This window comes from Hirundo rustica, chromosome 7, assembly GCF_015227805.2.
Source record: "Hirundo rustica isolate bHirRus1 chromosome 7, bHirRus1.pri.v3, whole genome shotgun sequence".
NCBI classification, from domain to species: domain Eukaryota; kingdom Metazoa; phylum Chordata; class Aves; order Passeriformes; family Hirundinidae; genus Hirundo; species Hirundo rustica.
Window position 1 is genome coordinate 15,952,510 of NC_053456.1, and position 26,337 is coordinate 15,978,846.

Here is a 26,337-nt window from a genome sequence, read left to right on the forward strand (position 1 = left end):
GGTTTGACCAGAGGTGTTTCTGTGTTAGTCTGTATCCCAGTCCTTGTCAAGCGTGGCACCTCTTTATCGTCCTCACCTGTAGCTGGATATTGAGCACATTGTTCCTTTGTGCTGTCCTCAGGGACTTGTGTGTCCTTCAGCCCTGCCAGTGCTGACAGGGCACAGATCTGCAGTCTGAAGGTTGGTCTCTTTGCCTGTAACGTGTGTTGTTTTGTGTGTGGCATTTGAATGATGAACTGTTTGTCCTTGTGCTATCTCTGTGGTCTGTACAGCTCTCTCTGTGGTTCCTTCTGGCCTTTTTTGGGATCCGTCCAGTTAAAGCTAGGTACCACAGGACCACTCTGCTGCCTGCTCCTGGCATGTACTCCCAGCACCTGATCCCTCCAACTTTTTCTTTCCCTGGTGGTCAGTCACACCCCAGCTTTGGGCAGGTGGGCTGCTGTAGAGGTGGCTGAGCAGGAAGCTTTTCTTTCTTTTGCACAGCCCTTGCAGGAGCTATATATAGCTGCTGTCTCCATTGGCCCCTCTGACCTTTCAGAGCAGGACAGGATCCCATCTATCCCTGACCAGCTGGAGCTGGTGGCCAAAGCAGCGTGGGCTGGGCCACTTGCCCCTGCACACTGCTGGGGGCAGGCCAGTCCTCGTGATGCCAGGGAGGTTCTCTAAGGGCTGGTGAGGTGACCTCTGGATCAGGAGCCAGACGCTTGAGGGCAGTGGCCAGCAGTCTCCCACGACATTCCCTTGTCCTGCCCTCTCTCCACAGGTTATGCCACTCTCCAGGTTTGCTGGGTGCCTGCCGGTGAAAGAGAAGGGTTGATATTTTGCCCAGGCCCTTAGGTCCTGAACCAAAATGGCAGCTGGAGAGTCCCCTCCCGTAGGAGATGTCTTCATCGACTTGCAGCAGGTGAGGTGGGAATCCAGCAGCAGCGGGGCTGTCCCTTCCCCAGGGACCGTGCTCCTGCCGGCTGAGAGCGGGACTGGCGTCCTGGCAGCGTGCTGCAGTAGGAGACACAGCAGCGTTTACCGGGGACGGCTCTGCACGGAGCGTGCCCCCAGGCTGCCCGTGAGCCCGTATCCTCTCCACGCACGCAGCAAACCGTGGCCCAGAAAAGGCCAGACATTGCCCTGTGCCTTCACATTGCCACTGGGCAGGGTGTGCAAGTGACGGGAGGAGCTGAGCGGCTTGACAGTAGACTATCTCCATTTAGGCTGGGCTTGGGACACCTGTGCTGAGGTGAGAGGAGAAGCAGTCTCACCCACAGATACAGAGCTGCTCCTAGGCCACAGCTAAGAGCAGGGATGTGAGGAGAGGGATCTCTCGGCTAAAGCTGCCTTGCTCCCTCTTTCTGCTGAGCAGATTTGTCACAGTTGGGCCTCCTCCGGTTTCCATGGAAACACGGGAGTCCACAACAGCTCTGCGCTGGCATTTCAGCTATATTGATGGAAAATTTTACCAGCTGCAGCTGCTCAGAAGAAAGAAGGGAAGAAAGGCCAGGGGCCACCTGGTGATGCTCATCTCAGGGCACTTCCACCAGCAAAAGGCAGAGAAGTTCCCATTGCCTGAAACAGGAGGAAAAGCCTGAAGAAGGCATCCAAGAGGAACCAGGAGTCCCTAGGTGTGTGGGGGGGAGGTGTGAAGACACAGGGTGGTCACTGACCCAAGGGCAGCTCACCAGAGCAGGGATGCTGTTTCCCAGGGGTAAATACAGGGGAGGTCTAAGAATGAGAGAGATGGCAGGCCGGGCAAAGGGGAGACCAGAGGGCAGCAGCTAAACAAGGAGAAAGAAATTCCAGCCAAACAAAAGCTATGCATTTTCTCTAATGCTAAAAACAGGCACTGGCATATTCCTTGATACCTTCCATTTGAGAGGTGTGGAGGATCAGTAAGGTATCCCTGCAGAGTATGCCTTGGAGCTTGCTGGTCTGTTTTGGCACTTGGTTTTGAGCAGCGCTGTGCCTCTGTGTGAGAAATTATGCCCCAGGCCTGTTGTATGGAACCTGCTGCTCCATAGCAAGCCGGCACTGTTGGAAGGGCAGGAGGATCCGGAGGGCTTTAGGGGTCTGCCGTGTTTGATTCTTACCTGGCGGTTTCTGTGCAGGGCAGAGATGACGCAGAGAAAGCCTCTCCTGGTGCCGAGGACGATGAGGACTTGGATAAGACTTTGTCAATCGAGAGATTTGGGGACCTGATAAGCAAGTCAGCATCAAGCAATCTGGAGAAGCAAAGTCGCAGCTACAGTGAGAGAGATTTTGAATGTATGTAGGTTTTGGAACATTGTACCCCCTTACACCCTCACCACCAGCCCTCACCCAGTCCTTTGTGCTCTGCAGCCTTGTGCCAGGACTGCAGATTGTATTAGCCTGCTATTCACTTCCTTCCTCCAGAGCGTTCCCAAGGTGCTATGTACACACAGTTTAGCACCAGTGCCCACGGCCTGTTTCCAGTCTGTTCCTGTTTTCTTTGTCTCCTAGGCATAGCTACTGCACAACCCACCCAGCAGCGGAGCTCAGCCCGCTGTTCGCTCACCTCCTAGACCAGTCTCTGAGACCTCTGCAGCTACTTCCCCGAGTTGAAATTTCCAGTTTAAAACAATTTTTTTTCCATGTGGCTGCAAAGAAACATCCAAATATGACCAGAAGCCGGGCTGCCCTCCCCTGTCTGAAAGCAGATGGCTCCAGTCAGACATGCCTGTGTGTTTCTAAATAGCACTCAAGAATCCATTGGGCTTATCTCATCAAAGAAAGGAACTGCAAAATAAAAACGGAGTGTGAATTTAAAGTGCTGTAGTTATCTCACCTGAATTCATCTGAGCAGCGTATCTATTCCTCTAAGTGCTCTTTCATGATGAAGGCAAGTGGTCTGCCCAAAGTCACTTTGGGTGTTAAATAAGAATGTACCAACAAGAGGGACTGTAAGATATTGCCTGGTGTAGGTGGGTTATGTTGCTTTATAGTAACAGCAGTGAAGGGCAGGAAGAGGCCCCTGTCCAGCAGCCTGTTTGTGTGGCAGACATGTAGCAATGGTTGGGAGATTTTCCCTGTCTGTGGCTCTCCACAGTCATATAGTGCTTCTTTTCCAGCTTGGCTTTGATGGGATACAACCTTGGGAACATTATGTCCCGAGTACATCACCAGGCTGTTTTCTGCTTGGCCACTCATTTCCAAAGGCTGTTATAAAAGCTTGCTGGTAAAAGTCTCTTACTGTAGTGCACTTCAGCTGCTGGTTTTTGCCTGTGTCATTTCTCTACAGAGGCTCCATTCAAATAGCACTTCCCATCCGGGCTCACAGTCACTCATGCACGTGGCTGCAAGGTGCTGGTAGCTTTGCTGTGGGTTGAATTCCTGTCCTGTAGGACCTACCTGCTCAGAAGCTCTGCCTGTGTGCACAGGTGTGTGGGTTGGCTTGGAGGACATGGTTGATCTGCTTGAGCATGCATGGCAGAAGCTTTTTGAAAATTTGACTAGAGATTTGTACTGTTTGGGGTTGGGGTTCTTTTTCCTCATTAATAGGAAAATATTTTTTCTTTTGTCAGAGTCAAGCTTTTTCTCCTCTGAACTCCTGATGTATTTCGGTTGTCTAGGACATCAATCCTGGTTATTAAAAGTTTTATGCAGCTTGTATTCATAAAGCTGGAAGATCTGGTTAGGTCATTAGACTTTTAAAGATAACATACCAGCCCATGGAGGTGAATGCTCTCTGGGCTTAGAAATGTTTCCTGCACTAGTTGAAGCCAGGAATTCCTAATTTGTAGGCTCTTCCTTCTGGGCTCCCTATCCAAATGACTTTTTCATATCTCTTTTATCAAGTTCACCAAGAATTGTAATCAAACATCTGGGACACTAAATTGGCAGTAACTTTCCATACAGGCAGGCAGTGCAAGAAAGGGAGCAAGGAGGGAGGGCAGGGACTGGATGCACAGGAAGACAAGGAGGAAGAAGTGGGGGGGTATGAATCCTTTTGTGTTTAGGAGAGGTGTGTTTCTCCCACCTCCAGACCACCTCTGTGGAGATGTGATCAGCTGACATGAGGAGGGCTGAGTGCAGGGGTGAAGAGAAGAGCAGTACTCCCCTCTTCTGTGCCAGATTACACAGCATCACTGCCCTTCCCTGCGGCCCAAGGCTTCAGATTCCTTCTGATCCAAAACATAAATGTTTCTGTCTTAGGCTGAAGTGAACAAACCAGAAGGGAAAGATGGTCTGCCTCCTCACCAGCAGCTTTGTGCTGTCAAAGAAGCAACATGTGTATAGTTGGGGTCTTTCTTGCTTCTTATATTAGAAATTCAAGCCTGACCTATCTGTGGCATGCTATGGAAGTACAGCAGGAGGACAGGAGGGTCTTTCTGCCACATCTTGTGAGTGAAATAGGGTACACCCAGTTAAGTCAAAGAAAAAAAATTTGAGAGAAAAGTGTTTATAAAGAGTCCAAACTCTTTCCAATTTGCAGATCTCTGACCATACTAACTCTCCTCTAATCTTGCCACGAGCTGCTCCTTCTGAACCAGGGGATGTGTGAAATATCCCTGCTGTTCCCAAGGGGGGAAACAAGGGAGAAAAGACTTGAGAAACCAAAGGAAAGGAAACATGACAGCAGAACAATGAACCTGCCTGGCTCTCCCAGGGAGAAGGTTACAGCCTACATTGAAAATGTCCTTTGAAGGTAGTTTTTACTATAAACAGATTTTGCTGCCATGTCACAGGAAAGCTGGGAAGGAACCAAATCAAAACAGACTGGAAACAATTCCTCAGGAAGAGCTGTTGAGCAACACCCCCTTGCCAAGTGGCTAGTGCCCCCCAGATTTCAGCCACTCTGGGTGCAGCCCCAGGACCTGTGCATCCTGCAGACTGCCCGTGGGAGTCTTTGTGCCTGCAGCTTGCCCTGGCAGCAATGGCTTCTCTTTCTCTCACAGTGGGATGCTGAGCTTACCCTGTTCCCAGCCTGGTGCATTGCCTTTGTTTTGGAGTGAAGGCTCAGAAATGCCCTTAATTTCTTCTCATTCTGTAATTCCCATGACACCCAGGTCAAGCCTGTATGAATTTCTCTTTGTAGATTAGTTTAAAGAAAAGTCCTTTTTGCCCTGTTTCTTTACCCTGGTTTTTAAAAGACAGCCTCCTAACTGAACCTGAATTTCAGAGGCTGGTAGACACATGCCCTCAAAGTACCCAGGATGTGGACTTAGGTTGCATCTGCACTGTTGCTCCCGTGGCTGTGTAGGAGGAACTTTCTGTCAAAGCCTGGGGGATAAATAAACTACATCTATTCAACTCAAAGAAACATTATGCAGAAAAGAAATCACTATCATTTAGGATAGAAAAGACCTTTAAGATCATCAGGTCCAACTGTAAACCTAACACCAAGTCCACCACTAAGTCATGGCCTAACCACTAAGTAATATCCCAAGAAAGTTTGTAAAGGGCTCAAATCCTGCATGTTTGAGGATGCAAGAAACATTTCCCCAGGTTTAGGAAGGGGATGTTGCCTGGGGCAGGTCACTGCAGCTCTGCACAGCCATGCAAATGGCTTTTGGCAGCCCAGGAGAGGAGTGATGCCTTCCCCAGGGCAGTGGAGCTGTGCTGGGGTGGTTTGGCACTGCACAGGGGCTGTGTCCCCACCTACCCCAGGCTGGACACAGCCTGCCGCATCACTGAAAGAGCTTTGCTGTGTCCCTGTGGGCTGGTGGCTCTCCTTGCCCTTCCTGGCCCTTGATCTTCAGACCATGCTGTTTCCTGGAGGGGCGCCTGGCAGGTTCCTCCCAGCCTCTTCCTGCCCCTGACTCTCTTTTTCTCTCTCAGTCCACCGCCAAACCTCGCACCACATCCATCATCCCCTTTCCACTCACCTCCCTTCTGCCCTCAAGTTCCAAAAGAGGCCACCCCGTGCCAGCAGGAGGAAAAAAAGGAGGAGAAAAAAGAAGAAAACCTCAATACCTCCCTCAGAGGTCACCCCCACCATCCAGGAAGAGGACGAGGAGGGAGGAGAAGAGGAGGAAGAAGAGGAAGAAGAAGAAGAGGAAGAAGGAGAATCTGAGGCAGAGGAGGTCCAGGAGAAAGAAATCTCTGCAGAGTCTGAGGCCGAAGCTCGTGGGAAGGACACATCCCCTAAGCTGGAGTCCCCAAGCAAACCAAAGGCAAGGCCAGGGCATGCCTATCTGGATGGGGCTTGGATTCTGGGGGGAGGTGGTAGGAGAGTGCCAGAAAGCGTGCTGCTCAGGGATAAGAAGTTGTAGCTGTTCAGTATTGTGGGAAGAGTATTTTTGTCCTTGCCTAGCAGAGATGGCCACCAAAGGACAGGGACAGGTACATCATTGCTTGGTATGGATGCAGGAGTGGGTGTGCATGAGCATTTTGGGGCTGTAAGACCCACGGGGAAAGATCAGTGTATCTGTTCTTAAGGTTTATAGTGAAGTGGAGGGCTCAATATCACCAGTCCCAGGGCATGAGGCATGTGGGGAAAGTGATTGTGGCCCATTCTGAGGAGGCTCTGTGTGCCAAGGGTTGGGGTGAAGGCTGTCTGCCCAGCTCTTGCTGTCAGGACTGTTGTCTCTGCAGTTCACGGTTGGCAGCGATGAGGAGGAGTCCAGCAGCGCTCTGGCTCCCGCGCAGTTCCACGTGGAGGAGGAGTGTGGCATCCTGTCGCCCATGCCTCGCTTTGCTGACCTGCTGCAGGACAAGGGCCCCGCCTCTCTCCACAGGTAGGTGAGCGGTGCCAAGCTGCCTGCTGCCCTTCCCAGCTCAAGGTCACTGCACAATCTGTCCCCAGGGGTAGTGGCTGTGCTTAGCCTGAACTTGTCTGCTGAGTCAGAGGGGCGTGAGCCCCAGAGGGAGAGCATCTGTGAACAAGAGGGCTGCTCTGTGGTGGGACGACGATTCCATGGGACTTCTGCAACCTCCCTGGGTCCACGGGATCCCCATGGTGCAGGGTTAGAGGCACTGGGCTGCACACCTGGAGTACCTTCCTCCCAGCTAGCTTGTGCTGTCGTGCTGAACTGCAAGCTGGGAAGCCCCAGGAGGGGATCATGAGGCCATCAGCTCAGGGGTAGGTCCCCGACACTGGGCACAGGGTGGTCCCACTGTGTGGTAGGGAAGAGGAGGATCAGGAACCGCCTTCAGGTTTCGCAGGAGATGACTCCTGGCCCTGCTCCTTCTCAGGGACTTGCTGGTCAGGGCTGGGCTGTGGGACCCCAACCCCTGAGGGCCACTGCCCATTCTAATTCACCCTGCTTACTACTGCCAGTCTCTTTGGTTCCTACAGCCCCCCCGGGCCTCGAGAGCGTCTGTCACGTGGGTGGGAGAAGCGCAAGGCCTGGGGCCAGGTGGCGAGTGGACAACGGGTTACCTATGACTTGAAGGAGAGGATCTGCATCGGCAGCATGACCACCCTGGAGAGCGCAGCGTACCAGCGCGTCCCCACAGACGAGGCCGAGGCCCAGATGCTGGCATCTGCTGACTTGGATGGCATGAAAAGTGAGGCTTTACAACACTACCTGCATTACCAGTGTGTGTGTCCCTTTGTCCCGTGCTTCTCTTGCTGTCCCCTAGCAGCCTCAGGCATGGTCTTCAGCCTGCCACAGGACCTGGTCCTCACCTTCCTGCTCCCCAGATCCTTCTTTTCCAGCAGTGTCTCATCTCTGTCAGCTTTGCATTGTCCACAGCGTGTTTTCAGCATCTCTATTCCCACCTACCCCGTGGATGCCTGCTCCTCCACCCACCCCCCTGTCCTCTCTGGTTCAGGGTTCCCAGCATTTCCCTGAGACCCAGCTCTCTCTCGTCTCCTGACACACTTTCCCAGCGATCAGCCCTCTGTGTGACACGCTGCCAGCTCTGGTATTGCAGAAAACCTGAGGTGTGGAGCCTCCCCTGTGCTGTGCTCTCGTGGCAGAGGCAGCTGCCCCTCTGGAGCGCCTCAGAGAGGGACTGCCCCTGTGCGTGGCATGAGGACAGAGAGAAGAGACGTCATGGAAATGCACGCTCCGGGCCCGAGGACATGGAGAATTCAATAGGTTGCTCTGCAGGCTGGAGAGGGAGGGAGACACCAGAGGGGAGTGAGGGAGAGAAGCGGTGCTGCACACGCAGCCTGGCTGTCCCCGGGCCACGGGTGCCGCACCCCTGGGTATCTGGCACAAGACCCCGCGGAAAAGCGAGGACCCTGCTCTGGAGGAGCTGGTGGGGCAGGCCCCCACGGAAGCATCCCTGGGTGGAGCCAGTCTTCCTGGAACCTCCTCAGTCCTCGGGGCTGCTGCAGCCGGCACCTTCATGCCCTGTGAGCAGGGGAGCGAGGCGCCAGGGCTGGCCCCAGGGCTGCGGTGAAGCCACCCCAGGGGGACAGCTTGCTTTCTACACATCAGCCTGGCTCTCCTGGCTCCTCATCTGAAGGCGTGTCGCTCATGACACCTGACCCCTGACCTTCACAAGGACAAAATGACATCCCTTCGAGAGAGACAGGAGCCAGCAACGGAATCGGAAGGGGGCAGCAGCCCGGAGGTAGTGATAAGCACCTGTATTCGGAACTCACTCGGCTATGAAGACTTTGATGAATTTGCCTTCAATTTTGAAGACTATGATTTATGGGAGGCCATCAGAAACCATCTGGGCTACCCAGGCGGGGAGCCCACCTGTAAGTACCAGAGCAGTGACCCCGTGGTTGCAGCTGTAGATCAGAGCCCCCAGCTACAGTGCGTAACCCCCTCCTGTGTTTGTTGTCTGTACCCTCTCCAAGTCAGGTTGGTCTTCTGATTTAGAGGAAGTACGGTCTGCCCCACTGTGTGTCTGGGGACACCAGAGGAGCTGCCTGATGCCTGTGTGTCTGTGTGAGGTCTTAGTACCGATCTGTGTTGTAGTGCTGAGGTGCTTTCCTGTGTGTGTCTTGCTTGAGCAGCTCCAGAGGCAGCTGCATCTTGCTGTTTGTGCTTATCAGGATGTGGCCCGTGCCGTGGGTAGAGAAAAAGCACCTGCTCTGAGGTGTGTATAAGGACAAAGAGGTTTCCCCTTCCATTTGTAGCACAAGGTGACTGTTCTACTGCTCTGTTTGCTGGAATTTGAGTCGAGGTGCGGATCTGACAGCGGGGGTGGGTATCAGGCTCTCAGCTCTGCACCATAGCCTAATTGCCCAGAGAAAAAAAAAATAACCTATTCTCTGTGTCTGCATGCTTGAGTATGGCTGTGAAACTAGCTGGTGGCAGGCTGGCTGGGGTGCCTGGAAGAGGGAAAAGAGGAAGGAAGGAAGCAAGTGTGGGAAAAACAGGGAAGGAGAGAATAGGAATCCTTAGAGTCAAGAATGTCTTCCTGTTCTCTGCATCTGTTTCTATACTTTCACATCCCTTGCAGAGTGATCTCTGAGCCATCTCTGAGATGGTGCAGAAACCAGAGCCTCACTCCCATCTCTCACAGGGGTCCTTCCTTGGTGCACGATGCTAAAAGGTGCCCCACCTTGGGAGTGATGCTGTTCATAGCCATGGCTCATGGGTGGTTGTCCAAATGTCCTCATCTGGATCATGTGTTAGTTTTTCAAGGGATTTTAGGAGTGCACATGGGAGGGTGCACATGGGAGGCTAGTCCCAGAACTATCCCACTAAACAGCTTTACACAGAAAAGTGTGAAAGCAGAGTGATTGTAACAGGAGCTCAGGATGCCTTGGTTCAGCTTCTGCCTCTGCCATAAGCTGTTTGATCTTGGGCAAAAGACTCCCAGTCCCAGCATTGTGTTCTCTTTGTCATCTGTTCCATCTTTACAAACCTTCAGGGAAAAAAAGTCTGCCCATGTGCTTCTGCAGGGACCAGCAAGTGGGGATTAGCTCCTGGCTGTTACAGTAACAAGTCTGCTACTTGTTACTGTAAATTGATAGAGCATATAATAGTAGCACAGTTCAAAATAGAAACCTGGAGCAAATTTGTCCCATCAGCAGTCCCAAGCTGAATGAACTGTAAATTAAAAGTGTGAAAAAATCGTTCCAGGTTCACTTTGGAAAACAAGGCTATTCTTGGGAAGGTAGAAGGGACAGATCACTCTGCAAGGTGTTTTAATGCATCACTTACAAAGTGGGGAAATTTGGCTTTCTAATAGTTAACACTTTTGTTGATTGTTACAGCTAATACTGCAGGTGCACTGTACAGTCAACTCTTAATTATTTCCGTACAATGAATCCACATTGTGGATTAATCCTGCAGAGAGGTATGGCAGAGTCAGACATGGCTGAGACACCGGAGTCTGCTTTGTGCAGAGCCAGTTCACTTTCAGCCAGTGCCACTGGCCCAGCTATTCACTCCATGGCAATGCCTCTTCCAGGACCAACTCAGATCCAGGAGGAATCAATTGGCTTTTGAACAGAATGGAGTCCTTGGTCTCCTTGCATTCTTTTAAGTGTTTGGAGCACGTGGAGTGCTGGACCTGGACATCTGGTTGGCAGCAGGGATGAGCTATCCCTATCACATTGAACTTAGCCTCAACCAGGAGATACTTGGGCTCTGTGTAGGACAGGGAGTAGCTTTTTCCAGAAGCCAGCACATGCCTGTGTCGTACAGTATGTTGATCAGCACTTCATTTAGTCTAGGTTTAAATATTTCAAGAATTTAAGTCTCTTTTATATATTTCAAGAGCCTGAGTTTTAAATCTCTTTTTTCTTGCTATAACTTAACCATTGGGGTATATGGGCAGTGTTCATTACCCCTGTGATGCCAGGATAGCAGGTTGCTCTCTAGTACTTATACAAATCATGATGCTTCTTTCTGGTCTTCCTTCTTGTGGATTGAGGGAAATGAAGGGAGAGAAGCAGGAGCTATGGTGTAAATTGAAGGTGATTGCCTGCTAGAAAAGGCATTCTTGAGGAAGACTTTAACCAGTGCAGTCATATTTGTCATATTCAGATTTAAGCTAGTGAAAAAGGAACTTGTTCCTCTGAAGAAATCTGACTCTGGAAGCTAACGTGACGAGATCATCTTCTGAAAGAGACTGTAGGAGGTGCTGTGTGGGAGGGTGATATTCCAGTTCATTGTAGTGGAACTACCATAGGAATTGCTCTCTGTCCTCTGACATTGTCACTGTCTTCACACTCAGATCTTGGGGAGCACTTGCACAGCAAGAGCAGTATTCCCTGGGGAGTTTGGTTTCAAGCAAGAAGGACAGACCTCTGCCCTGAGCATCACCCTTTGGTCTCAGTCTAAGATCCTGTCCTGAATAAGGACCTCAGATTTAGGTGCTCTCTTGAGCTTGACTCTCATTAGGGAAAGCACCAATCTGACAGGCCGCAGAAAGGGTCTCTGTAGGGCAGCCTGGGGCACTTCAGCTGGGTTCTGCATGGGACTCCCAAAAACAGTGGTTCTCCTAAATTAAGGCCTGGTGCCCACCCTGGCTGGAATCTCAACAGCCACAAACACTGCCAAGGAAGAGCAGGAAAGTAGATCTCTCCTTAGACTGCTGTAGGTAGGGCTCTGGAGATGAACCTTCCCTGATGCTCTCTGACCCTGCAGCACTCTGATTCCTGTCCCTGTCAGTGAGTGTGGGTGTCACTAGAGATGTCAGGAAACGTGGCTCCTTGCTTTTTATCTGTCCTCCAGCTGTTTTCGGGCTAAGATTAGATGCCTGTGGATGCTTTCTAGGGCTTTTGTTGAAGAGCACTGTGTAGTAAGTTGTCATCACTATGAAGAAAGCTTGCTGTGCTCTGTCTTGCTGGGCAGAGTGTACTCTGGTTTTCCAGGGACACAGTGAGAAGGAGTCCTAGGGTGCATAGGAGTATCAGAAGCTGCAGGGATTGGAGCAAAGGTGCCAGATACCAAGATCATCTGCTTGGAGTACTGCCTGTTTTATGCATGAGCTCCTACTGAATGTGCTGAAGTGCCTGCTGTTCGTGCAGGAACTGAGAATCCATGTGAAACTCCACGGAAGCCCCACACGTGCTGGGCTCCCAGAAACGTTCATGGTGGTTATTGGGCAGTTATTGGCTCCTATCGACATTGCAGTGCAGTAAGTGGAGCAGGGAGGAGTCCCACCATCAGCAGGGCAGCCAATGGGGGAAAATGCCCTGAGGCTCACTATTGATTCATTTTATATTTAATTTAGCGACCCAGATTTCCAAGGTGCAAGGCCATGTTATGCCTGGCCTGATGCTGTCTTTCCATGGCAGAGGTGTACAGATTTTTTTCTGCAACATCAAAGAGACCACTCAGACTTAAAACCCTGTGATTTTTACTGTCTCTCATATCCTGAAAGCTGCAGGTCTTGAAGCTAAGTGCAGAAAGATATGTGCAGACAGAACATTCACCTCAGCCAGTGGAGAGCTGCCCTTGCTCTGCCAGGGAAAAGACCTTAGCATTGTCTTACAGCATGGCTAGCAAACCTCAATGGACCTAAGCTGAGCAAAAGCCCTGACTCCATAATCTAGTTGGGTGAGCCTGACCATCCTGTAACAAGGCTCTGAGGCTTTCTGCATTCCTCTGGCTTGTCCGTGCTGAGAAAGATACACTTACTGTCTCTGGGTAGCGTCCGGGGAAATTCTCCCTGGCTGGGTGTTGCCCAGGTGCTGTTTCTCTGGCATTGCAAAAAGGTTGTGGCTGCATTTTGGTGGGCGCTGGCTAGCCAACAGCACAGCGATGGGTCTGTAGAGCAGCCTCACCCACCAGCCTGTCCGGAGGCTTTGCCTCAGGCCGTGTCTAACGCAGACCTTTCCGAGGGCGTTACAGCGGCGCTGCGGGTCGTCTAGGAGCAGCGATAGCTCGACTTCGCTGCCAGCCTCCCAGCCAGCCCCAGGCTGCAGTGTTATCCTACAGTCTCATCACACAATTAAATAAAAGAGACATTGATAGTTCCTTATGTCTCCCAGACCAGCGGCTAAATATCCTTCCCTTTCCCTGCCCTTTATGCTTGCTGAGCACCAGGCCTCCCCCTGGTGCAAGAGGTGAGGCCCGGCCTTTGACGTGTGGGTGCAGAACTGTGCAGGCAAGGCTGCAGGTTGCTTTTTGTTGGGGGAATATGGGGAGAATTCCCTCACCACTTGTTCGGGTACCGTGAGTAAAAGCTTTTGTGATGAAGCCCCAAGTGTATGCACAGCCTAGGAGGAAGCCTTCTTTGTGAAGAGGTTAGCTCATAGACATCTGGAAGGGATGAAAATAGGCAGGTGAGGCAGAAAGGATCTTCAAGCTTCTGGAGGATGATGGTGAGTTCTCCGGCTGCTAGGGCTTTGGTAGCCTAAGTTAATGAGAGAAGGATGCACTTGGATGCGTTTCCCTGCCAGACAGCGTATATCCACTAGACAAATTGGTGGCTTTTTTTCCTTTCCTGTGTCTTTAGGCCACCGCTTTGAAGATAACCCAGGTGTGAGGAGGCATCTGATGAAAAAACCGTCTCGGAGCCAGATCACCAGGACAAGCAAAAAATTAGCATCAACTCCATCTGTCAAGAAAAAGAAGAAGAAGAAGAAGTTGGATAGAAAGCCCCACGAGGTATCCATGTGCTGTCCTCCCACACTTGTTCAGAAGCCATAAATCAGGACTAGAAACATGCAATTTATAAAGTGATAAATGTGTTTCAATAGAATTCATTCTTTACATGACCTTGAGGGTGACATTTCAAGCTATTATCCATTATCATGAGAGCTAAAAATACACTTTTTTCAATATAAGTGGAGATTTCCCTAAAACCACAAAGCTTTGACCTTAGGAGAGACATTAAAAGTCACAGAAATGGTAATGTTGTTGTGGAAGTTGGCAGCACAGTAACATCCATATCTCTGGTTAATGTGGGAAATTTAGGGGGAAACCACGAAGAAGACAGAGGACAAAATTGCTGTATTTTGTTAGAAGGGGATGCAGCATTGCATCATTCTCTCCTTTCTGCCCACACCATGTGACTTGATTCTTTCTGGTACTCCATGTGCTGATGGAAACTTGTGCCATGCTGTCAGTGATATTTATCCTGGCTGCTTCTGTGCTGCAAACCTCTCTTTAGACTATGGCAGGTTTGTTCCAGTAGCATGTAAGACCAGGCAGTACCTCGAGAAGAGAGCTGAGGCTTTCTGTGTGCTGCTGGTAGGGCTGTATGCATCTCATGTCCTCACTGTAATCCACACTAGGTGTTTGTGGAGCTGAATGAGCTGGTGGTGGATAAGAACCAGGAGATGCACTGGAGGGAGACAGCCCGCTGGATCAAGTTTGAGGAGGATGTGGAGGAGGATACAGCAAGGTGGGGGAAACCCCATGTGGCTTCACTGTCTTTCCGCAGTCTGTTGGAGCTCAGGAAGACTATTGCCCACGGTGAGTGAGGAAGGGCAGACCAGGGTTTGTCTCTTGCTCTGGGACAAGTTTAGCTGGATAGCTTCTGTTGCTGTTGGGTCCCTCACTGGAGGCACAAAACAGTGTCCAGGCTTCATGTAGGGTCTGTGGACATCGTGCAGCCTGATCAGCAGGGTTTTCATTAGCCCAAGGGTGCCTGTGTTGGTTCCACGCTCTGCTTCACTGGTCTTGGGCACATGGAAGCTGCAACACCCAGCTGTCCCTTGACCAGCAGGTCTTGGACCCATCTTTGGTGTGGAAAGGCAAGTTTGGTCAGAGTGGGACACTGAAACGAAAGGACATACCAGAAATACCACTGCATCTTGGAGCTTTTGGGTTCTCTTGGGGCAAGGGTTTACAGAAAGGACATGGGGCACTTGTACTTGGGCATTTCTCAGCTGAATCTGTACCCCAACCAAAGCCTGGCTCCTGGTGGAACAGCTGTGTCCCCAGAGTGTGAATGCAATGGGGAGTGTTGCACTCTAGGAGCAGGGCTCTTCCCCTCATTGCTGGCAGGTGCTGTCCTCCTTGACTTGGAGCAGACCACTCTGCCTGGCATTGCTCACCTCATGGTGGAGACGATGATCATCTCTGACCAGATCAGGGCAGAAGATCGAGCCAACGTGCTGCGTGCCCTGCTGCTGAAGCACAGGTGGGTGGACATGGATGCGGGCCCCCAGGGCTCAGGGGTTATCTGTGAGCCCCAGGTGGCAAGGGAGGCAGGTCCCCTCATGGCCACCACTCTCCCCCTCAGCCATCCCAATGATGAGAAAGAGGGCTTCTTCCCGAGGAACCACTCCAGCTCCAGCATGAACTCCATCGTGGGAAACCACCATCACAACCACACCACAGACACGTGCGTGCCCCTCATGGGGGAAGAACGCATTGAGATGGCTGACCCCAAGGCAAATGAGACCGAGTGCAAGGAGGTGAGGGTGACCTGGGGGCCTTACTGTGCCTTTTTCCACACTCTGGGGACAGCTGTTGGCTGACAGCAGGCCATGGTGCCCACCTCGGAGCCCCTTCGTGGGGAAACCTTGTAATGCAAGGACTGAGCTCTCTGGATCACCTGGAGCTCTGGAAGTCAGGTCGCTGCATTATGATTTTGGTACCCAATTTCAGCTTTGCACTGTATGCAGATGTCTGCCCGAGCATGTAATGGCAGCAGCAGCAGCTCTGGCACTTGCAGGGTGGCCTTTGCTGTGAGGGTGCCTTGCTGTGAAGCAGGCATTGGGTGTGCCGCCAAGGGAAGCCCAGCTGCATTTATGCTGGTGGGGTGCAAGGCAGTATAGACCAAAGCATGGGGACTTCACGCTTACTTATTTGTATTCTTTCCTGGCAGAAAAACCCGCATCTTCATAACTCTGAGGGCCATCGTAAATATTTGAAGCTGATGGAGAAAATCCCTGAAGATGCAGAGGCCACAGTGGTCCTTGTGGGTAAGAGGTAGCACATAGAGTCCCCCAGTGACTAGTGCAGATCCTGGTGTGGCCCCAGCTGTCTGTGCCCTCGCTCCCGAGGGATATTTGGTCGTCTCATACATGTTCAGCTGGGAAGTGAGCCTGGTACACTCCCTCCTTTGGTGATGGTTCACGTTCTGCTGGTGTATAGCAAATATGCGGCCTGCCAGGGTAGTTCTTTTCCTAAATTAAAAAAGAGGTTGATAGACACTGCTGCTGGGGGTTGGGGCCCAACTTAGTGGTGGAAGTCCTGCCAGGCTCACAGAATGTCTGGTTTTGCAGCTCAGAAGTAGATGAGTGGTGCCTGAGGGACTGATGGCCAAGCCATCACCCTGCTCTTTGCTCATTGCCGCTCTCTTTCTGGCCACTTAACACCGTGCCAGCAGCTGGGCCCTGTCCCTGACCAGTGCTGGCTCCTGGCTGTGTGTGCCAGCAAGCTTTGAGCTGACAGAAGCAGGGCCTGCCTGGTGGCAAGGTCTCAGGTATTGACTTGCATTGCAAGACATATTTCTCTGTACAGGAGGGCTGTGAGCAGGCAGGCTTGAGCATCAGCGGGCTTGGTGCCTTCTTCTTGTCACTTTGCTGGCATTAACTTCTCAGCAAACCCTGCTATACTACAAGCAGAGTAAATACCATTATCTACCCAGTAGATTAAAAGCTCAGGCAAAGAGGCTTGGCAGCTCAACCAAACTGATGCTTAATCACAACAAGGCCAAATCAGGTTCATAAATGCACTTTTGAGTACTCAAATAACTAAACATTGGCTTTTTTCTGAGCTAAGGTTGTGTCTTGGGGTTCGCTTTGACTCTCAGAAGGCCCAGATTTGCCAGCCTGACACAGAACACAGCTCTTTGCTGGACAGCAATGGCAGAAAGATCAGTAATAATGCCAGAGAAATACCAGTATTCAATAAACATTTGTGTTTGGTATGTGAAGGGAGTGGCTGGTGTGCTGGAGGATGCGGGAGTACTTCCCAATCTGTTAGGAACTGAGGAGACTGCCAAGCACTGATGAGATGCAGACATTGTAAAACAAAATGTGCAGTTTGCACCTATGAGTCTTTAGAGCACTGACTTACTTTTGTCTGAAAAAAAATAAATTCAGGGAACATAAAAGGTAACAAAGAAAGCTCATAGCATCAACGCTCAAAGAGGGAAGAACAGTGAGCAAGTACCTATAAGCTGTTTAACCTGACATCCTTCTCGGCCAACACAGTGGCAGAGCTAATATGGGATTCAATTAATAAAGAGCTAAAGAATATGAATGTAATTATTGCCAAGCAGTAAGGTTTATGGGAAATAGGTCATGTCGACCAAACCTGATTTAATTATTTGATGAGACTAGAAGTTTGTTTGATGAAAGTAACGTGTAAGAGGTTTCCTTACGTAAGTGGGAAACAACCTTCCAATTTAAACTTAGCCCCTTATAGTGTAAGTAGAGCCCATCTGTAAGGGATTGAGAATGGGCTAACTGGGAGGCTAAAGAAAATAGCAGTGCTTGTGAATGATCATTGAAGCATGGTGCAGACCTCAACATAAAGCTCAGTGTTGTGTCCATGGTCTGGAGAAAGTATATGACTGCAGGGCTTGCAGGAACCGCCAAAACCCCTGTCTCTGCTGTTAAAGGCAGCCCAGTACAGCTCACTCCAGTGATTAACTCTGCTCCAAACATTGCCTCCTGGTAGGTTGTGTGCAGTTTCTGGAGCAGCCAACCATGGCCTTTGTCCGACTGAATGAGGCTGTCTTCCTGGAATCTGTCTTGGAGGTCCCAATTCCTGTCAGATTCATCTTTGTGCTGCTGGGACCTAGCCAGGCCAACATGGACTACCACGAAATTGGCCGCTCAATCTCCACCCTCATGTCTGACAAGGTGAGTAGCTGATGGACAGTGACGCTGTGAGGGAGCTTTGCTGGCTCCTTAAAAGACAGTCCTGAGATGAGAGCCGTGCAAAGGCTCAGGTGGGATAGGCAGGTGTGAGCACCTGGGATTTTTAAGATCAGTCTGGCTTGGCCAAGGAAGAATCCTCCAATGCAGAGGAAAGAGTAGGACAGACACCTACTTGGCTGGGACAGAGTGTGCTAGGCTGGATGAAGAAAGGAGCCATGTGTAAAAGCACAGGAGACAAGGAGGACCCAGGGCTAGAGGAGGGATGTTCAGTCGACATTTCACAGAGGGGAGGGGAGGCTGAGTGATGCCTGTGACCATGGCACCTGGCCCAGACCACGCTGACAAAAAATCCCAGCAGTTCCTGGGGACTGTTTTCAGGTGTTTGGATGAAGGTTTCTAGCTGAGTCCCATGGCTGGGGCATCCATGCAGAGGAGCACATCCATACAGGAGACATGAGGAGGCAGGAAGGTTTTTCTGCCAAGCAAGTGCACTGCTAGAATCCCCCATCTGTCTAGATGGCAGTGAAATTGATTATCTTGGTAAGGAATTAAATGCAAAGGAGAGACAATCTGAGCATGTGCTGCATACGTCCAGCACAAGAGGATCAGAGGTTCACAGGTCCTTCCTGCTGGTGCTGTGTAACTATAGGCAAGTAACAAACCTTCCTGAACTGCCACTATTGCACAACTTTCACTGAACTGGAGACTAAAAGGCTCAATCAGATACAGTGCCTTAGAGGCAGCAAGATTGAAAGATTCTTTCCCTGAAGGGCGCAGCTGAGAATGTGTTTTTAGCCAGAAGAAGTGAGGTGCCATCCCAGCTTCAGTGCTGTGTTTGTGGGCTGACCTCATTTATTTGAATCTCTGCTCCTCTTGCTGGAAGAGCAGAGCCAGCTGCTGCAGCCAGGGCTGGCCACAGCAAGGTTACACAGTCCTGGCGCCATGGAGAGAGAGTACAGTATCATTTACATTGAAGCTGTGGCTCCAGGGAGTCTGTGTGCTGCGGGGACTTTCGCTGTCCCCTACCTCCTTTACAGGCTGTTCACTCATTCATCATCCTCCAGCCTTTTCTCTGGAGGCATATTCCAAAGGCAGTGCAGCACTTCCACCTGTTTGCCAGCACCTCCCTGCCTGGTCTCCTTAGTCCTTCTGTGCTAACCTGCTCTCGCTGTCAGAAATATCCCCCCTTTTCTGCCTAGTTTCCTTTGCATGCCTTCCCTCATGCTGTAGATGCCTGTTTTCTCCCTTTCTTTCAGTCTTTCATGTGGGGACTCCCAAGAGTCTCTCATGCTCCCTGCTCGGGTTCTTGTGCTTTATAACTGTGGTGCTTTAGGGCTCTACCAGCTTCTCGCTCAAAACAAGGTGGCAGGACACAGGAGTGTGGGTCATAGAGCAGTGAGAGGAGTAGTGGATGGAAGAGCAGAATGATACTCTAAATGTCACAGCAAGTTTTGTTTTCCCAGACTTTAAGTAGCTGGGTCTAGTCTTGGTCTGAGCCTTCTCCCTCTCTCTTTTTCCTTGCCCCTTCCAGCACTTCCATGAGGCTGCATACATGGCAGATGATCGTCAAGACCTCCTCAATGCAATCAACGAGTTCTTGGACTGCAGTATTGTCATCCCCCCATCAGAGGTGGAGGGGAAAGACTTGCTCAAATCCATTGCCACCTTCCAGAAGTTGCTGCTGAAGAAGAGGAAGGAGAGGGAGCAGAAGTCCATGAAGGAGGGCACTGCTCAGGAAGCCAAAGGTCTCTCCATTCACATTTGGGAAGTTTGTGCCTAGTGCCCTGTGTGCCCCAATGAGCCCTCCCCTCCCAGAGCTCAGTGGAGGGGTGAGCAGGGCCTGAATCCTGCAGTGAGGAGTGGGGAGCAAGTCAAGGGGAGCAGGACAGTGACTGTGGGCACCTCTGGTGGCTGGGGACAGCTGGAGGCAGTGGGATGTGCTGTTGCAGGGGGTCCACCAGGCTAGCGCTGCTCTAGGAGGTATTGGGGAGAGGGACAGCCCAAGGGCCCAGCTGTGTTCCTTGCTGAAGCCCTGCCCTCCATGCACCTCTAGAGCTGTGTGAAGTGAAAGCTGAGGAAGAAGAGGAGGAAGCTGAGGACGACCCTTTGAAGCGAACCGGGATATTTTTTGGAGGTCTGGTTCGGGACATAAAGCGCAGGTACCCCAAATACCTCAGTGACATCAGAGACGCCTTGCACAGCCAGTGTCTCGCAGCCGTTCTCTTCATCTACTTTGCTGCTCTCTCTCCTGCCATCACCTTCGGGGGACTCCTAGGTAATGGGCCTGCTTTCTGGTCTGCTCTTTGCACTCTGGGACACTGGCTGTGTCGGTGTGATGCTGTTCTGGGTGGGCTTTGGTGCTGTTTGCTCAGGGACAGTGGTGGTGCTGTGCCTCAGCTGCTGCCTTGTTCCCTCCCTGCCGTTTGGCCTCTCCAGCCTCGGCTGCCCGGGCTCCCTCTGTGCTCCCTGCCTAACACAGGGCACCTCTGACTGATGGGTGGGGACCTGCCTCCTCTGTCTGGAGCTGTGCAGCCTGCCTGTCTGTGGTGATGGTGCCTATGTGCAGGCTGTAACACTCATACATTGTTGTCTTTCCCAGGAGAGAAAACTGAGGGTCTCATGGGGGTCTCCGAGCTGATAATCTCCACCTCGGTTTTAGGGATCCTCTTCTCCCTGCTTGGAGCCCAGCCACTCCTGGTCATTGGCTTCTCAGGGCCTCTGCTGGTGTTTGAAGAAGCTTTTTACAAGGTACATGTGAGGCAGTGTCTGTGCTTGGCACCTGCTCTGGAGAGGGTGGCTGGCATTTCTCAGCTCTATAGAGTCTTTGTTAGTGAGAACTCTGAGTCCTTCCAGGTTGTTCTCAGCTCAGCCAGGGCTGCCCTTGGCTCTGGTGACCCTTTGCAGGTCCCACTACAGGGACTTCTATCTCCTGTTGCTATATCCATTATCCTTGAGGATGGATATCACCTTGAGGTGTGACAGTGATAACAGCACTCCTCTACATGCTGACTGTGAGGAAAGCACTGTGAGCAGCCCTGTGCTGCAGCTCATTGGCATAATGAGCACTTGTAGCTGCATCCTGAAACTTGTTCTTGGGGCTTCCTTTGAAGACCATTTCACTACTTTCACCTGTGTCTAGGTTTCCTTTTATGGGAGCTCAGTAATGTACCCATTTGGGATGTGCCACATATATTACTCCCACCTCTAAGATGAGCCCAAGGGTGTGTGCAGAGGTAGCCTGGCCAGCCAGGATAGATATTTTTCTTTCTTAAGTAGCACAACCTCTTTGCTCTTGAAAGCACCCCTGTATCACTGTACCTGCAAGCAGTGGATCTAATTCTTCTCCTTTTCTCTGACTCGCAGCATGCCTGGTCTTTGAAAAAGCATGTTTTTTTCTGCAGCTGGATTTTCACCTTGTCAAGAGTTTGGAGCTGATGGTGCTATTGCAGAGTGGGAATTTCTCTGCTCTCCTGTGACTGCACTTCTCACTGACTGCTTTTGCTTTGTCCAGTCACTGTGTACAGAGGAGTACCTCTGCTTGTGGTGGTACTGAGGAAGGCTGCAAAGGGAGGGGTGTGATTTGTCCTGGAAATAGTTGGTGTATGTGGGTGAGCAGAGGCAGTGGAGATGGTCTCCTCTGGTGACAGCCTGGGGGCTTTTCTCCACACACACACCTGTCTGTACGCAGGGTGCTGTCTGAGATCGTGGCCTTTATGCACTGGGATGTAGCTCAGGCTCTCTGTAGGGAACAGGCTTGTGCTGTTGAGTGCATGCAGCAATGGAGAGCCGTGTTTGAGCAACGGCACCTCCATATGGGTGGAATGGGATGTGTTATGCATTGGCCCGCTTCAGCAGAGCACGAAGTACGTACTGTTACAAAGACTGAAGCAGTAAAGACCTGCTTGGTGTGAGCTGTCAGGTGTTAATGCAAAGTCTGCAAATTTACCTGTGATTCTAGCCATGAGATCACTGATTCTGTGCTGGATGCCCGAGCAGATGTAAATTTTTTTTCCAGGACAGTCTTTGATCTTAATGAGGAGTGGATGCAGAAGGCAGCCTGAGGAGCCATGAGTAACTCCTTCCCCTTTCCGTTTCAGTTCTGCCAGACACAAGGCATTGAGTATCTGACAGGCAGAGTGTGGATTGGTTTGTGGCTCATCGTCTTCATCTTCATTATCGTGGCAGCAGAAGGAAGCTTCTTGGTGCGCTACATCTCGCCCTTCACCCAGGAGATCTTTGCTTTCCTCATCTCCCTCATCTTTATCTATGAGACCTTCTACAAACTGTACAAGGTGAACCTTCCCTGGGGAGATGGGCTGCTTCATCTCTTAATCCCTCAGGAACCTGCTGCTTTAGCATACAGGAGGCGAGGGAACAGGGCCAGCTCAGCCACAACTTGCCTAGACATTCTGCAGAGCAGTTCTTTGCTGATCTCATGTCTCAGCCCAGCTGGCTCCTGTGCCACCACAGAGGGTGGCAGGAACAGCCCTAATGTCTCTCTCCCCTTCTCTTCCTGCAGGAGACATTAAAGAGGGGCCACTTTTCTCTCCCCAACCCTCTCCAGCTGGGTAGGTTGTGAGGCGAGGTGACGGATGCTGGGATTGTCCGTGCCCACCATCTACTGCCCTCACCTCTCCACAGAGCAGGACACCTCCGCTTCCCCCTGCCCCCAGTAGTGACAGTGCCCCCTGCCCCTCCTTGCAGTAACTTGTCTGCTGCTTCTCTCACCTGCTCAGGTGTTTGCAGAACATCCTTTGCTGAAGTTCTACCCGCCAAACGTGCAGAGCAGCCTGAATGCCAGCGTGCTCTCTACGGATGCCATGTCACTGGGGACCAGGATGCAGCCCAACACTGCTCTGCTCTCCCTCATCCTCATGCTAGGCACTTTCTTCATTGCCTTCTTTATGCGCAAGTTCAAGAACAGCCGCTTCTTAGGAGGAAAGGTGAGAAGTTTGTGAGGTTCGCATGTTGAGGACAAGGGACACGCCAAACAAGTAATGCTGCTGGCTACAGGCCTTTATCCTCCAGAACACTTGGACATCCCCCAAAGAAACACCAGAAATCCTTTAAATACCTTGCAGGAGGGGTGGTAGCCCACCCTCAGGTGCAGACCAGAGCTGACTGTTGATGATGGTATCTGCACTGTCCTGCTCCAGTGAAGCTTGCTGGAAAGTCCTCTGGACCTTGGGAAAGCTCCTTGGACTGGATACAAGTCTGTTAAACGAGAATATAAGAAGAGGAGCTTACAACTTCTTCTCTTTGGGCATCTCTCTGCATGCAGGGTATCTGTGTAATACCTGGAGCACTGTCTAAGTAGGCCAGCAGGAGCAATTAGCCAGTCATTTAAGAGCATTTAAGAGTTATGTGGGCAGTGGGATGCACATCTCCGTCGGTCAAGGCTGGGTTTCCTTGCCCTGCCCGTCAGGAGTGCTCAGGTTTGGAGTGGTGCTTGGCCCCATCTGGGGCTTCTCTTTGCCACAGGCTCCCTGTAGCAGGGTGCATGCATGGAGCTGGCCTGTTCCTTTCGCTCATGACGGGTCTGTGTTCTGCAGGCGCGGCGGATCATCGGAGACTTTGGGATCCCCATCTCCATCCTGGTCATGGTGCTGGTGGATTACACCATCACTGACACATACACACAGGTAGGTTCCAGCACTGCCCTCGGAGCCTCTCCTGCAGCCCAGCAGTGATCCCTGTGGCACTGGCCTGCTCTTGTGCAATGGGGAATTTGTATTTCCTGCCTCTTTAGTCACGGCAGCACAAAGCAAACAGAAACATTCCCCTCATCCTCACTCCCACGCTGAAGGGAAGCTCCAAGGGTCTTGCTGAGGCTGAGGCTAGAGCTACAGGGACTGGAGTGCCCTGGTATGCCTCTGGTCTTCCAGCTGTTAGTAGGGGAGGGTTTAGGGGTTTTAGGGAGATTCATTGCAGTTTATTCCTTGTTTGTAACTCTAAATGCTTGCAGTCAATCAACAAGACATAAACTGTTTATGCACATTGAAGAAGGTGGCATGTAGAATGGTTTCAATGGGGTCTTTGTCATGAGTTTAGTACTTATTCTCTCCTTGACTGTAGGATATTTTGATCACTTTTTCTTAAACACAATTTTTTCCCCCAGTTTATGCACAAACTTAAGTTTGATAACTTAATGTTATTGAACAAACCTATCTCACAGATTTCATTTTTTTTTCTCCTTTTTTAGTAGATATGGAGTTATATATTTTTGTTTTGGTGGTGGTGTTTTTTTGTTGTTGTTGTTTGTTTTTTTTTTTGTAAAACTGGGAAGAGGAGGAAAAGTATTTCCTGTTCATCATGCAAGCTTTTTATCAAAACAGCCCAAGGCTTGGTGGAATCCAAATGCATTTTTATTCATTTGAATTTCAATGAAAAATTTCAGTCTATCAGACGCTAGTAAAATCATGCACTTTGTTACATTCTTTTCATACCCCTCTACATTTCTACAGTTAATATCAAAAGCAAGCATTATCATTTCAGTATTAACTCAGCATATGTACAAAGCTTTCCAAGAAAATGGTACTTAGTTACACAGCTTAACTCAAGGACAAACATTCCAGAAATATTATTCATTCTTATGCTGATTAACATAAATGCAAATCATAAACTCTGCCTGCAGTGCAGATAGCAGAAATTGCTGTAGAGCAGCAGAGCCAAGGGTTCAAAAGCTGATGAATGCAGGGTCAGGATGATATACAGCTAGGAGTCTGTGTGGTCTGATGGGAGCACAAACATGATATTCCCTCTGAACGTGGTCAGGGTGAGGTCATTTCCACAGAATGTGGCCACTTCTGGGGTTTGCACTGCAAAAACAATGTTGTAAAATGTCTCAGAAAAGCCTTGGAAAGTCTGGAAAGCCACCTCAGAAGATGGTAGGTAGTTCAGAACACTTAATTTGTCCAAGGAGAATTTTAACTGTGGTCTGCAAGGACTGACATGGGGGCGAGGTTCCTGTGGGAAGATACTTCTTTCGTCTCTTGGAAAAAAATTGGAAGGGAATTTGAGTAGCTAAAAGGAAATGACACAGGCCCATGTTAGGGAACATGGGCTTTTTTGCACGGAAGGGGATTATCCATGAGAAAGTCCTGCTCAGTTCAGGGTGGCTTATCCCATCATCTGAGGCATTCAGACCGGGGAGAGCAGGAGGATCAAAGCTGTGTGAATCTGTGGGCTTGTTTGTATTAATGAGTAACTGCTGGGTTTTGCAACTGCACCACCAGAAACTGAATGTTCCCTCCGGCCTGTCGGTCACATCCCCTCACAAGCGTGGCTGGTTCATCCACCCCATGGGCAGCAGTGGGACCTTTCCGCTGTGGATGATGTTTGCCTCTGCCATCCCTGCCCTCCTGGTCTTCATTCTTATCTTCATGGAGACACAGATCACTACGTGAGTACCTCCCCCTCCAACCTCAACCACTGCTAACCCCTTGACAGGCAAGGCCAGGATGGATGCTGGTTCACTTGGAGATGAAATGGACATCCCAGAGGAACAGCAAGAGCAGGATCCTGGCCACTTCAGACTGTACCTTGGCTTCTCTCATCACCTTTTGTCTCCCCTCTTGGCATATGGTGTGGTGGAAACCTGCCTCAGCCAAGCACAGGAGGAAACTTCTAACCTGAGGCTGACGGCCACCATCCACCTCCTCGGCCATCTTCTTGTTGTCCCCATGCGTGCTGTCTCCAGAGGGCGAGTGTTGTCCTCAGCTGCCGTGCTGTCCCTGGGCACTGACCTGGGCCTTGCACTGACCCAGGTTCTGTGTTCTTTCAGGCTGATTGTTAGCAAGAAGGAGAGGAAGTTGCTGAAAGGCTCTGGCTTCCACCTGGACCTTCTGCTCATTGGCACTATGGGAGGGCTTTGCGCTCTCTTCGGGCTGCCCTGGCTGACGGCAGCGACGGTGCGCTCCGTCACCCATGTCAACGCCCTGACCGTCATGAGCAAGGCCATCGCACCCGGGGAGAAGCCCAGGATCGAGGAGGTGAAGGAGCAGCGTGTGACCGGAGTGCTTATTGCCGCCCTTGTCGGTGAGCCTCTGCTCAGGGAACGCGGGAGGGGAGAGGTCAGGACCAGGCACGTGAATCTCCCGGCAGTGTCCCTGCCCCGTGGGCCGCTCCGTGCTCTGCCTGCTCTCTGCAGGACTGCCCACACCTACCCGTTTTGAGCTTCCTTTCCCTTGCGCCCCAGGACACAGAGGAGGTGGGAGAGGGACGGAGGCTGAGGTGCTTTGCGGAGGGGCTGGCGTGGGACGCACGTGCCCTGAGCTCTGTCTGTGCAGGTCTGTCCATTGTGATGGGGAACATGCTGCGGCAGATCCCCCTGGCCGTGCTCTTCGGCATCTTCCTCTACATGGGGGTTACATCGCTCACTGGCATCCAGCTCTACGAGCGCCTGCTCCTGATCTTCATGCCGTCCAAGCACCACCCTGACCACATCTACGTTGTCAAGGTGAGCAAAGGCAGGTTGCACAGAACCAGGTAATGAGAAGAGGAAGAAGAATCAGGGGAGAGAAGGATGGTGTTTTGCCAGTGATACTTGGCTTGGTGACCCTGCTTGGCTGCAAGTTTGTGCTGAGAAGTAAGTGCAGGGCAAGCACAGAGGTGGTACAATGCTGGTAGGCTGCACCCAGGAGTGTATTGCCAGGATATTGTATGGATAGAAAGACGATTTATAGGAGTGATGTGCTGCTTGAGGGGGTGGAGAGACTGCACTGCCAGGTGGGTAT

The 26,337-nt window shown here is 51.1% G+C and overlaps 1 protein-coding gene across 2 annotated transcripts in view; it reads left to right on the top strand.

Moving 5' to 3' along the window:
* Window positions 1-26,337, top strand: part of SLC4A3 (solute carrier family 4 member 3) — a 33,569-nt gene that overhangs the window by 4,183 nt on the left and 3,049 nt on the right. The window contains exons 2-21 of one of the 2 annotated variants that reach the window (XM_040069344.2): window positions 764-904; window positions 2,100-2,256; window positions 5,791-6,125; window positions 6,547-6,689; window positions 7,250-7,461; window positions 13,276-13,427; window positions 14,057-14,237; window positions 14,772-14,907; window positions 15,010-15,184; window positions 15,598-15,694; window positions 17,400-17,584; window positions 19,134-19,347; window positions 19,656-19,877; window positions 20,202-20,350; window positions 21,700-21,894; window positions 22,339-22,545; window positions 23,155-23,244; window positions 24,838-25,004; window positions 25,386-25,639; window positions 25,891-26,060. In XM_040069344.2, the coding sequence (XP_039925278.1) occupies window positions 851-904; window positions 2,100-2,256; window positions 5,791-6,125; window positions 6,547-6,689; window positions 7,250-7,461; window positions 13,276-13,427; window positions 14,057-14,237; window positions 14,772-14,907; window positions 15,010-15,184; window positions 15,598-15,694; window positions 17,400-17,584; window positions 19,134-19,347; window positions 19,656-19,877; window positions 20,202-20,350; window positions 21,700-21,894; window positions 22,339-22,545; window positions 23,155-23,244; window positions 24,838-25,004; window positions 25,386-25,639; window positions 25,891-26,060 (3,495 nt within the window). In that variant the 5' untranslated portion in view covers window positions 764-850. The remainder of the gene's footprint in view (window positions 1-763; window positions 905-2,099; window positions 2,257-5,790; window positions 6,126-6,546; window positions 6,690-7,249; window positions 7,462-13,275; window positions 13,428-14,056; window positions 14,238-14,771; window positions 14,908-15,009; window positions 15,185-15,597; window positions 15,695-17,399; window positions 17,585-19,133; window positions 19,348-19,655; window positions 19,878-20,201; window positions 20,351-21,699; window positions 21,895-22,338; window positions 22,546-23,154; window positions 23,245-24,837; window positions 25,005-25,385; window positions 25,640-25,890; window positions 26,061-26,337) is intronic. The other variant, XM_040069345.2, reaches the window with a different exon arrangement.